Source organism: Cucumis sativus, chromosome 1 (assembly GCF_000004075.3).
Source record: "Cucumis sativus cultivar 9930 chromosome 1, Cucumber_9930_V3, whole genome shotgun sequence".
Lineage (NCBI taxonomy): Eukaryota > Viridiplantae > Streptophyta > Magnoliopsida > Cucurbitales > Cucurbitaceae > Cucumis > Cucumis sativus.
This window is the reverse complement of record NC_026655.2, coordinates 19469641-19483121: the sequence shown is the minus strand read 5'-3', so window position 1 is coordinate 19483121 and position 13481 is coordinate 19469641. Positions and strand designations below refer to the sequence as shown.

Here is a 13481-nt window from a genome sequence, read left to right as displayed (position 1 = left end):
TTTTGAGTGAAAATATTGGTAGAATGTAGGGTTAAATGCAATTTTTTTATAAAACATTATGAAAACACAAAATTCACAAATATGTTTTAATTATAAACATTTTATTCATCCAATTTTTTGTCGTTTACAATAATTTGATACACTGTTAGATGTTTATGAGTGTCTATTAATGATAAATTTGAAATTTGCTATATTTTGAACAGTTTTATCATTTACAATGATTTTTCATATTATATTTTAACGATGTAATGAAAATATGAATCCAACTAATATGTCAATATAAATTTAAGAAAATGTAGAAAAAATGAAAACATAGATAAAAATAAAGTGTAGACCGCATCCCACCAAAAGAATGTATCGTGCATAAGGTATATATCTTTCTTGTTTTTCATATCTTTTCTTCAAATTACAAATATATCGTGATTTTAACGTGAAATTCGATTTTGTTTCTTTCTATTCAACTTTTTTTAATAGTGATTGGTTTTTTTTTCTTCACTTATCTCGTACATCTAATAGTGCAAAACGATTCGTGGTCATGTGGTTGAATAAATTTCTATTGAACTAGATTTTTTTTTTTTTTTAAGGGAAGCAGCTTGTTGATTATTCTATTTCTTTTCTTAGATATGTTTTCAAGCTGAGCTTCTTTTTTTAAAGAGAAATTGTAAAAAATAGAAAAGGGTTAAAATTTTCTATTGTTGAGAAAACCACTACTCGATAGAAAAAGAAAAATCCCACTATCAATTCTAAAAATACATTCTATCTTTAAGTTATGAAAACTTTTATTATTATATATAACCTATTTTAATAAAACATAAGTTAAGTATTTAGGAAAATATTATAGTTTATTCATAATAGATCTCAATAAACATGATTAAAAAGAGATGATATTCTTTTACAATCAATCTATCACGATGTATACAATAATTTGTAGCATTTGTTAGATTTCGGTTTATTTTACTATATTCGAAAAGAATTCAATAATAAATTATGTGTTTTAGAAAATGAATGTCATCTAAAATATTGATTGAGAAAAAAATATTTTAAATTTAGGTTAATTATAATAGATAATAATTTTATGAATAATAATTAAGTATATACCAACATTTTAAAAATCTTGCAAAAATGATACGCTTTTATTATTGATAGACTCTTATGGTTTATCAGCGATATACCAATATTTACAACATGGTCTACTATCGGTAATAGAGTTTTACGGATTTTATTATATGAAAACACATTCTTTAGTATTTTATTTTTTATAAATGTATATAGAAAAAGGTATATAGATATAGGACAGTGATGAGTAGATATGGAAAAAAACTTTTCATATAGAAGTATATATTAAAGAACACTCTAAGAATAATGTACCCTTTAACACGTTCCCATTAAAGACTTAAAGATACCATATGTCTTATCCAAAACGAAAAATAAAAAGATATGTATTGTTTGTAAAGAGAATAAAAGAAGAATAATGGCATGCATTAATAAGATATTAATTAAGATTGTTGTGAAGAAGGGGACAAACAAAAAAAGAAAAAGAAATCATAATTTCTTTTGGTATATATATAGAAGATGAATTAAATTAGTATAAATTTTGAGGGTGTCATTCAAATTTTTTTATATATCATTCCACAACTTTGGACACATTCGATCTCTAATATTATTTAATATTTATATTTTTCATATGTTGTCTTTTTTTATAAAATTAAATTTCTATCGACGTATCGTTACGAGAGATCGTGAATTAATATTCGAAAATTTTTCAAAACACAAAAAAAATAAAACTAAATAATTTCTGTAATGTTGGGGTTATAAGGAATAACAAAAATATAGGGAAAGGAATGTGCGTTTACGTTTGTAGAGAAAGGATGTTGGGGAAGCAACTGTTTCTTTAATAGCGATGTTGGACAAATGGTACGGAACTTTAATCGTTTTTTTGGCTTTTAATAAAATAATTTCAAAAGTAAACACAAAATTATTATATGAAAATTGAATTCATAGCTAAAGAATATTTTATAGCTTAGAATTTGTGAGGATACACGTAAATAGTGTAGATATAAAATTAATTAAATATAGTTTGAATCACTTTTAATACTAATTTACGAAATATTTAAATTTAAAATTGATCATAAACACTATTTTACTTCTTCATCTATGGTTCGGGTACAATAGGAACTCAAAGAAATTAAAAAAAAAATGGGGGAGGGAGGGAGTTCACGTGTTGTATGAAATTAAGAATCATGATGCCTTGCAAACTGTAGCTCACAAGACTTTACTCTTCTTTACACTTTTGTTTTTTCTTTTAATTCCTTCCTTTAAAACCTTCCCTTCTCCTCCATATCCTCTCTCAACCCTAAAACAAGACAGAAAAATAAAAGAATAAGAAAGGATATATATTATTGATCCATAATGGACTCAACCGCCGTCCTCCACCGTGGCTTTTCTGCACCACCACGACCACCTCTCCCCACCACCACCCCTTCTTCGGTTCTACGACCTCAACTTGCATTATTCACTTTTCCTTCCAATAATGCACTGTCTTCGGTTCATCTCTTGCTCAAGAAATCCAACGACAACTATAATAGTAGATATGGAAGCTTAAACAAGAATAATAATGTCATTGATATACAATGTACTAATTTGAGCACATCAGTACCTTCTGGATCCAATGATGGTCGCAACTTTCCAGTTGCAAATGCTAGATTGGCCTTAAAATCCCTCCTCTGCTTCTCTTATTCTTCCAAGAAAGCCGATCATACAAATTTTCTAAATAACCAAAAGGTCAATTTCTTCTCATTCTTAATTACTTCCATACAATTCATTTCCTTATTCTTTTCATTTTGTTTCAACGCTACTTTCAATTTTGACCTTTGTTGATAGGACAAAAGAAAAAAAAAAAAGTGTTTCTGTTTCTCATTCCTAAATTTTAAGAAACGTTATTCAAAATTTGAGAAACTATAGTTTTGTTTTCATTTTATTTTATTTCATTTCTGACTTATACTAAAATTTTTAGTTATCTGATTTGTGAGGAGAAGATTTAAACAATTTTTGGTTCCATAAGTCATTGGTTCAATTATCAACATGAATGATTTTGAATTCTTGTTTTTTTCTTCCTCTTTTATTAGTGTTTAATATTTTTTAATTTGTTTTAATTTTTTTTCTTTTCTTTCTAATTTTTTATATTTACATGTATAATTTAATTTTGAATTTTAAAATCTTTTAATGTTTAGATTCATGTATTTTTTTGAAATTTCATATTTATTTAAAAATTTCTTTTTCTGTTTACCTATATTTAATTTTTAATATTTTGATAGAAACTTTACTAGACTGTGGAGTGCAATTATTTACCAGACATTGTAGGATAATCATTTGATTTTTTTTCTTTTTGAAAATCTGTTTATTCTTTAGGGTTTCTTAAAAAACAAAAAACCAATGTTTGATTATTGTTTTTAGTTTTGTGTTTTTAAAAATTTGAAAAACTCTAAGCATATTTGATGATGAATTGTGTTTTTGCTTTTCATTTTTTAAAATTCAACATAAAATTTGAGAATGATTCAAATGGCCGTTATATAATTTGATATTTAGTTGCTTCTATTGAGAAAAAACCTTTTTTTATTTTTTTTATCATTTAAAAACATGTACACTCTCTCATGAAAAGTTGTGATAGTTTGATTTTATTTTTTTTAAAAAAAAATTAATTTTGTGATCGAGTCCAAGGAAATTCTTCAAAATAAAAAATTTATTTTACATATTTATAAAACATAGCAAAATATTTGAAACAAATGCATTTCTTCAAAATAATTCATCAAAGTCTTTACTAATTAGCACAAGCTCCCAAAAGCAATGAGAATAACATTTGAATACATAACAAATTTATAAAACGTTACCTTCTTGAAAGTAAAAAAACATAATTTAATCAAAAACCAAAAAGGTCTATTTATAAGAAGTTTGACAACACCATATTTGATTATCTTAATTAAAATTTTATTAAAGTAAAATGTTTAAGTTTAGAGTTTGTATGATTGACCCATAAGTAATAATTTTGAAATCTTTTAAACCTTTTAGTTTCATGTGTTCGAAATCATTCTTCTTTTTTTTTTTTATTTCTTTTCCCGCAGAGGAAGGCATTACTTGCATTGTTAGATCAAAATCCCAAAGAAGCAGAGAAGATAATAAAAATTGTGGAAAGTAAATACAGAAACAATTCCAATAAGCAAATTCAATACGAAGCTAAAATGGCCATCATTCAAATTCTCATCCACATGGTATTATACTATTTATCAACACATTTATCATATGCTCAAATTCTTAAATCTACATCTAAAATAAACTCTCTCGTATTCATATTAATTCATTTATTAATTATTCAATAAATAAAAAAATATTTATGATAATTATAAAATATAGCAAAATTTCAAATATATCAATGATAAGTATGAAATTTTGTTATATTTTAATTCATTTTATCATATTTAAAAATATCTCTTGTATAGAAAAGTCCGAACAAAAACATATTACATATTCACGTACGCTTCTTAACTTTTTGTTTGAATAAATATTTTGTGTGATCCATCCTAGGTGTATAAATTAATTTTATTGGTTAACCTTCAAAACAAAAACAATTTAGATTATTATTGTGGGTGAAGATTTAGTTTATTTAATTTGAAAATATTTCATACATGAATTCTAATATTATTTGGAGAAGTTGAATTACAGGGGTGTAAGAATGGATGTATATTTGATTTTCAAAAGTAATATTAGTTTAGAGTAAGTTGCTGATTAATCTTAAAAGTTAATCTAATAGTAAATGAATATTTTTTTGTTTCATAGGGATTTTGAAAAATGACAAATATAATTTTATAATCATTTTACAATTTTCCAAATATGTCATCCAAACATATGTGAATGATTTTAGTATGAAAATAAATTTAATATTAAATTTACGTATCCACGTAAGAAACAATTAAATCGAATATAACCACTTTCGTTTATACACTCTTTTCTTTTGTGTAAAAAACACCAAAATTAGTTAACTTACATGGAGTTAAAAGTTTAGGAAATGATACCGTTTATAGTGTGACGGGAGAAATTAGTAAGTTGATACTTTGTGTTTGTTTATTGGGTGTTATATATATGTGTGTATGTATGTATTTGAATAAAGGGAACACCAGAGAGTTTGAGATGGGCTGTTAAGAAATATTCGGAGATAACAAACATGGAGGAAAGACCAAGTGATGCAACCATTTTTCTTTATAATGTAAGTGAGTTTGTTTTAGAATGGGTTACACACTCCCATATACTTATTTTTTTATTTATAAAGAAAACCATTAATTTTATAGGTTGAAGAAAATAAGAATTTTAGGTAATTTGTTAATGAATGTTGAACAAAACAATGATGCAGGCTGTTATACGTACACTAATAGGCGACAATAAGAATATTGCAGACCATTGGAAAGCTTATGTAAACGTAATAACTTCTGATCCCACCTCTCAGAGTTAAAGGATAATATTAATTAAATATCCTTTTTATATGGGGGAAATTATTATTATTATTACTATTATTACTATTTGTGTGCTTTTAATTAAAATATTTCCATTCTCCTAAGATCTTTCTATTTCCCCCCAAATTTATCTATATGTATTAATTCAAATTTATCTCAATAAAAAAAGTTTGCTTCATATTATCCTAATTTTCACTTCTTAATTATAACTTTACGAGGTATAGTACCCAACTACGTACCAAAATTATGAGCTTCATCATACGCAACAAATTAGTTATACCTATAACTCTTTACATATATATGTATATATAGAAAATGTATGAGAGTCAAAATATTTCTTGGAATATGATTTATAATTTCTCTTTTTTTCATGTGAATATATATATAGCTCATGTAGTATTATTATAGTTGAGAATGGCCATCCTTCTATTGTTTTATAATTATATTTCAATTCAAAATTAATCATTATTATTATTTTATTTTATTTATAATACTAATTACTATTTTATATATATATATATTTAGGAATTGATTTCTAAAATATTGTGATTTGAGAAACTATACTAAAAAACCGGGTTGGACCAAAACTATGGTAAAAAGTATGATATTTTTGAACCCCATCTCTTCTTTTTTTATTATGTTTATATATATATTATTCGTGAGTTCCATGCTTTCTTTTCTCATTATTTATATACTAGTGGACTCTACACCTTTTTTTTTATTATTATATATTAAATATTTTCATTATAAAAATTTATTTACTTATTTATTTATTTATATTTTTTTTTTCAATTTTCAATTTTTTTAAGAAAACACATATAATAACAAAATATATGTTATTAAAAATATATTAAACAAAATTCTAGTTCATTTTGGTTTGATAAACAATAATTTTTAGTATCTCATCTAACTCTTATCTATTTTTAGTCGCCTATTTTTATTCTACTTATTCTCTTATTCTTTAAAAAATAATAATATTAATAATGGCTAAGGTTTTAATTTTTTAAAAAAGTAAAAACTATGTAACAATATAAAATCTTATAATAATCAATTTTTTTTAAAAAAACTTTTATAAAAATTTAAAAATAAAACCTATCATTTTAGGAAAGAAAAAGGAAATCAATTTATATATATAAAAAAAATCTCATTTTATTTATTTATATTATTTTAGAAAAAAGAAAATTAATTTATTTTACACAAAATCACGCTATATCTAATTTGATTTAATTCTATTTAATTTTTGAAATAGATACAACAATCATTTCCTCGTCTAGTTTTCTAATTTGGTTAGATTAAGTTTCCTAAATAATTTACTCGTGCACTTTTCTAATTTGGTAATGTATGTGTTTCTTCAATAGATCGGCTTTAAATTATTTCACTATTCTTGTTTTTTTTCTTTTACCATAAACATTACATTTTTTTTATTCAATTACCCTCTTGTGCATTGGTGGCTTCAATTGTTGTTGTTTTTTTGTTTCTTGAGTAAGCTTCAATTATTATTACTCTTTTAATTTGTTTAATATATTTGTTTTTTAAAATAATTGAAATTTGAAAAAAATATATGTATAATTTTGATCGATATAATCAAATTAAATTGCAAAATGTTAAATTTAGCAAGAAAAATTGAAAATTGAATACTTAGATATTCAACTTCCCTCTATTATTGTTATCATTTTAATTTGTTTAATATATTTTTTAATAATATATTTTGTTAATGTAGGTGTTTTTTTTAAAAAAAATATTAAAAATTAAAAAAAGAAAAGTATAATTTTGATCCAAAAATAATTTATTTAAATTAAAAAATGTAAATTTAATAAGAAAAATTGAATATTAAATGTTCAGATATCTAATATATATACACACAAATAAATAAGTTTAAATTGGAAATAATTTTAATAGTAAATATATTTTTATAATTGAAATATTTAATATATATATATATATAATAAAAAAGAAAAGGTGTAAGGTCTAGTAATATATAAATAATAAAAATAGAAAGCTATCAGACTCATAAGTAATATATATATAAATATAAATAATGAAAAAAAGGAAAAGATGGACTCAAAACTAAGTTATTTTTTCATAGTTTTGGTTCAAATCACTATATTTGTTTTTTAAAAGTTCTATATTTATAGTAAAGAGAAGTTTTTAGTGTGATTTAGCAGTATGATTATAATATTGCTTTTAAGATATTCATTGGAACACATCTATGATCCAAGTTTGTTTTTCCAACAATTTAAAAGGAAAATGATGAAATGTTAATCAAATCAAAAGAATTAGTTTGTTAGATAAAAACCGTATGGAAATTTCATTCCATGTACAAAAAGCAAAAAACCCACTGATAACCGGACTGTTACACGATCATCCCACTGACCGAATGGATCATTGAAGCTTGAATCACCAAATTTCACGATCGTTCAATTTTGATATGGGCGGAAGTGAAAGAAAATTCAACGAGAAAAGGAAGCATAGAAAATCGGCTTCATCTCTCTAAAAGAGAGGGAGAGAGAGACCACGTGGAGGCGGCGGATCAAAACAATTCCCTCTCAATAATGGACATTTCCATCAGATTCCATTGTCAGCGCTATATGGCTATTTCTAAACATGCATCCTTATTCTATTCACACCATGGGAGAAATTGGTGGGATGTTGATTATTTTCTTTGAAGAAACAATTGGAAACTTACGTACTGTGAAAATGGTTAATTAAAACCATGGAGTCTCAATAAGCTTCCTTATACAACAGAGGCACCCATGGATTCTAATTTGGAATTCAGATGAGGTCGTGTACCAGCTGGTGTAAACATCTTAGGCCATCAGTGTGTCTGCTACGTATTTATTTACATTTTTCATGGTTATTTTTTAACTACGATAGCTTATTTTCATTGATGAATGAATGGTTTATTAATTAGGAAAGAATCTAGAAGAGACAGATGAAACCGATTTATTTTCAAGAGTTACGTTAATTATGTATTTTGATTGATACAAAATTTTAGAGAGATAAATTTTGGTCTTCACCGAACATATTTAAGTTTAAACAGTTTGTTTGTTGGTTATATTTCTAGATTTGAAAATTTGAGTTTCTAAATCCAAATTGAAATGGAAAGTTAAGAAATGTTGGAAAGCCACCAATGATAATTTAAAAGGAAAAATATCCTAAATTTATATATGTGACATGTATATCTTGTTGGACAGATTCATAAATGAGATTTGTTTCAAAATTCATACTTACTGAAAATATTTTGGTTAGTAACTTCGAACCTTTCTATTGTCTTACTGGTTAGTAACAATGTATTTCTAGTTTTTATATATGAGATAAGAATTTGGATAATTTTATTTCATATCTATATTTGTGCATGTGATATGCAATATACGTTTGATAAGTATATATTAAATATTTCATTGGCAAGCATATTGGTTCATAGTTATTGTATGGCTATTAATACCATAATTGAAATGCTATTATGAATTTGAGTTAATCAACAAAATGGTACCATGGAACTTTGGATGTGTTATATGCACCTCGATATTTGGAAATGTGGGGATGTCAAACTAAGGTTTCATATCTTGTGTTCAAGAAGTCTATGGTATGATTGAAAATGTTCGACTATGTTTATTGATTATGCTCATAATAGTTGCTACATACATATTTATATATTTAAATAATAAATCGATTATTTGTGAATAATCAGACACTATTGTGATCTACCTGAACATGTCTATTAACAAGTTAGTATGAGTAGAAATATTTATCAATGTATATTATATTTGACAAAGTTTTTGTATGACTTGTGTCATGAATTGTTAAGTTTGGTTGTACAAAATCATTTGCATATTAATAAAGTTTGCTAGTAGTATGAAAATATGCAAATTCATTGTTTACGAAGCTCGTAGAATTTCATGGAAGTTTAAGATATTGTCTAAGCTATCATATATGTGATATCTTATAAGGCACGAGGACTTATACCTTAAAAGTGGTATCATAGTCACATCATCCTTGGTTTAGCCTTGTTGATATAATCCTCAGGTCGAACAAAGGTGTAGTGGTATCATAGTCAAAGCTATGTTTTGATAAACGGTACAAGATGTGTTATTGCATATGTTGTGAGAAGATTGAGTACATATATACACATAATTCTAATTAAGATGCATATCCTGTTATAGAGATTGTCAAGAATAGTATGTTATAGTAATAGAATGCATATTCGCCTGAAACATGGAGTTGTGAAATGATAGTTGAATGAAAGAACTCTCTTCTTAAAATATGTGAGGTATGAAAAACTTTGTAAATCATCTCTTCAAAGGTCTAACAAGGAGATTAATTCTAGGATTTTCAACTAGTATGAGACTCAAACATTTGATGGTCCATAGCCCTTTATTTGGGTGGTCTATTGCAATAGACTTGATGGTCCATAACTCTTTTCTGGGTGGCCTACTGCAGTAGGCCAGGTCCATAGCTACGTGTGGGTAATCCTTAAATGGATTTGATGGATGAAATTAAAACCTTTAAAAACTCCATAATCCTTATTTGGGTTGTCCTGGTATGGACTTGATGGATAATTGTAAAATCTTCATAGCTTAGTTTTGATTAGTTTGTCTTTGACAAACTTGATGAGGTTGGTCTTGATATGAACTAGATCTGAAGCCTTCCTAGCTTAGTTTTGAGTGCTCTATTGTGATAGACTTAATGAAACAATAAATATGATTGTGAATGTGTGGCCGCTTTCTATGAAAAAGTTTAAGGATCTTTTTCTAGAGCTTCACGTTGACTCGAGGTTCTATGTGATGGCCTTAAATAGCACAATTTTGAGTGGTCTATTGTGATAGACTTTATTGCGGAATCAATGAAAATTTAAGAAGTAAAACGTGTTGTGAGGGTCTCACCATGGTTATCAAAAGTTCAAAAGGTAACTTACTTTCAATAATTTGGATTGTTGCCTCACCTCACTACGCATCAATTCAAATCGAAAGATACTGATGTTTAAGTTTATACTTCTTTTTTTGCTTAGAGAAAATCATTCTTTACAATTTTAACAAGAATACAATGATATTCATTCATGGGGGATTGTTGGGAATAATCATCATTGTAATGTTTTATAATTGATATTTCAATTGAAAATTAATATTTACCCATGACTTGGTGTCTGAAATTAATATAAAACCATGAAAAATGGAATGAGAAAAATGGTAAAGAAATTAAAAAAAAAAAAAGAAAAAAAAACCACTCTTACAAAATGTAATTTTAAAAAATTATCAAAAACAATAAATTTGACAAAATATTTATAAAATATAACAAAATTTCAGATTCTATCGTAATAGACATTGACTTTTATCAATCACATTGATAGACAATAATAAAAGTTTAATTTATTAATTTGTATTATTGATATAAATCAAAACTTTGGTAGAGTGAGTAAATATTTTAGTTTATTTTATTATATTTTAAAGTGCCTTTTAACTTTTTTATAAAAATATATATTTTAAAATATTTAAATAAAATACTCGATTTTTTTTATAAGAATAGAAAAATGTAAATTATTTAGACTCATAGGAGAAAAAAATACAAAAAGATAGAGAAAACAAAAGTAATATAAACTAATTAAGAATATAAAGAAATATATCTTTTAAATATTTTAAAACATTTAATAGATTACTCTGGATTGAAATTTATCTATAAAAATTGAGAAGACCATCTTTAAATGTTGCAAAATGAAATAAAATAGCAAAAAAAAACAAACACTATTTACCCTTAGTAGAAAAGAACTCTAAAAAATTAAAGAAAATAATAGTAATATAAACTATTTAATAAAATAAAAATATGTATATCTTTAAATATTTTAAAACATGTAATAGATTTGTACTATAGTGTATATGTTTGTGTGGATGATGTAAGCTAATTCACAAATATGGTCAATTATGATAGATGTAACTTTAGTTGATTTATATGTATTCAAGAAGCTAAAGAAACATTTGTAACTATTACAAGTTGAAATATGTTATTACACCTCTCGAAGAAATTTCTTTTAACATGGTAAAATTGAGGAATGATACTCTAGTAATCTTTTTTGCGTGCTTTATGAATATAGGAGACGAAGACCTTTAGTCACCTTAAAAAACAAACAATTATCTCGTGCATTTACTATAAAAAAAAAAAAAGTCATTAGCAACCCCTTTAATTTGTATATTGGAATATATGTATAGGAGAAGAAGCAAAATTAAAGACATTTAGGGTAAGAAAAAGCAAAAAACAAGCCTAATCACCATATTCTTTCAAAAAGGACACTTGACCCTATTCTATGCTTTGCTTAATTCAAGCATTACAGCAGTAACACACCACTCATGACCAACCCACAATGCTTTTTATCTGTTATTGTTCTTCTTGACATATAAGTCAATTGGTTTGGGAAGATAATATTATTGAGGATCATTTTAGTCCATTAGCAATAGTTTTGATCAAAGTCAGACTTGAACTCAATGCATGCCATGGATTTTATCAAAATCAACCTGCATTGTGGAAAAGTTCAACATATAGATCAACTTCAAAAGCACACTTGGGCTTTCTTGTTTTGCCAATGCTACTCATTCTCACCCATTCTAAGTTTGATTGGTTTATGATCCAATTGCAAACAGGCAAGATCATGAAACACATTTAATTGCACAAACAAACTCCTAAATGCTACTTCATTACAAAACAAAATTAGTTAATCTATATCCAATCTTCATATTACAAACAAGATGAAACACTTTTTTGGTTGATGAGTGTTCTTCAATTTCATTCTAATGTTTCAAGTGAGATCCTTGAGTTAATGGCTATAACATGTTGGGGAATTTGGTCAAATAGGAATAATGATGTTCAACACACAATTTTCTCCTATTCCTACCATCAAGCAAAGGGGGACAATAATTTTGGAAAACAGGAAGACATTTCTTCTTTATCATGACAATCGAAAAATACAGTTACTGCTTAAATTTATTGTCTAAATATATTATTTCAATAATTTTTTTTTTCTTTTTAAAAAAACAAACTTTTAGATGTGACTAACATTTTTTCATTTTTGATGTACAATGTAACTTAAATTATTTATATTTAGTAGTATCTACCTATAATAATTATTAAGAAACGTGAATGTTGTGACAATTTCGTTGGATAATTTTGTAAAACAATAAGATTAAAGCTATTGAAAAAAAATTGAAGTGTGAATATGTTGGTTGGTTTGAAGTGAGAAAGTAAATGTATGTAGATATGTAGAATGATGGGGAGAGTACATTAGGACAAACAACAAGTAGCTCTCCTTATTGATTGCAATCTCCCTTGATGTATGTACTCTACTTGTAATAGTAGCCTTGAGAAATTAAAGTAGACCTATAAATGTGGATCCATGTCCCCTTTTGCCTTCTATTTTCCCACTTCTTTTTTCTTTTTGTTACAAGTTTGTTATCAATCATAATTCCCAATCATCTTCAAATTCTTTTAACTACGTTTTGATTTATTATTTCCTTCTCTTATTCATCATCATCCTTCATCAATATTCTCATTCTACCACCTAACTTAGCTTGTGTTAGTGTAAAACAATAATGGTTCTAAGTAGTAGTGAAAGAATTTACATTTTCAATTATATAAAATACCACAACAAACCATATTATTATGAACACTTGACTGTTGCGTTTTCATTTGACAAAGTAATCACTATGTATGATTTTCTAAGATAACAATTACATAATTAATTTCTATTTCTAAAATTTTATGTTTTGTTTTCTTGCATTTCTTACCTAACAAGTCATGAGTTTTTTTTGTACTTTTTTAAGACAATGGTTAGGCACTGTTACCTAAGTTGGAGTAACTAATTCTATATACCTAAGTTTGTTACATTGAGATCCCATTATATAGGGTGTATTGACATTTGGAAAGAAATGGAAGAAAGATGTAGGAGGATTAAAAGCATATGGAAATGTTGCGATGGAAGTGATGTGAGCATCCAAA

The 13481-nt window shown here is 25.7% G+C and overlaps 1 protein-coding gene across 1 annotated transcript; it reads left to right on the top strand.

The window, feature by feature from the left end:
- The first annotated feature begins 2331 nt into the window (after nt 1-2331).
- On the top strand, nt 2332-5690 carry LOC101202955 (hypothetical protein). Its single transcript, XM_004151162.3, has 4 exons — nt 2332-2781; nt 4119-4265; nt 5162-5257; nt 5402-5690. The coding sequence occupies exons 1-4, from the start codon at nt 2410-2412 to the stop codon at nt 5498-5500; spliced, it is 714 nt and encodes a 237-aa protein (XP_004151210.2). The 5' UTR covers nt 2332-2409; the 3' UTR covers nt 5501-5690.
- Nucleotides 5691-13481: the final 7791 nt, after the last annotated feature.

Bases quoted from the DNA above. Each gene is read 5' to 3' on its own strand.
- LOC101202955 (XM_004151162.3), top strand. From the start codon at position 2,410: ATGGACTCAACCGCCGTCCTCCACCGTGGCTTTTCTGCACCACCACGA. The intron at 2,782-4,118 runs GTCAATTTCTTC...CTTTTCCCGCAG, and splicing joins ATTTTCTAAATAACCAAAAG to AGGAAGGCATTACTTGCATT. The intron at 4,266-5,161 runs GTATTATACTAT...ATTTGAATAAAG, and splicing joins TTCAAATTCTCATCCACATG to GGAACACCAGAGAGTTTGAG.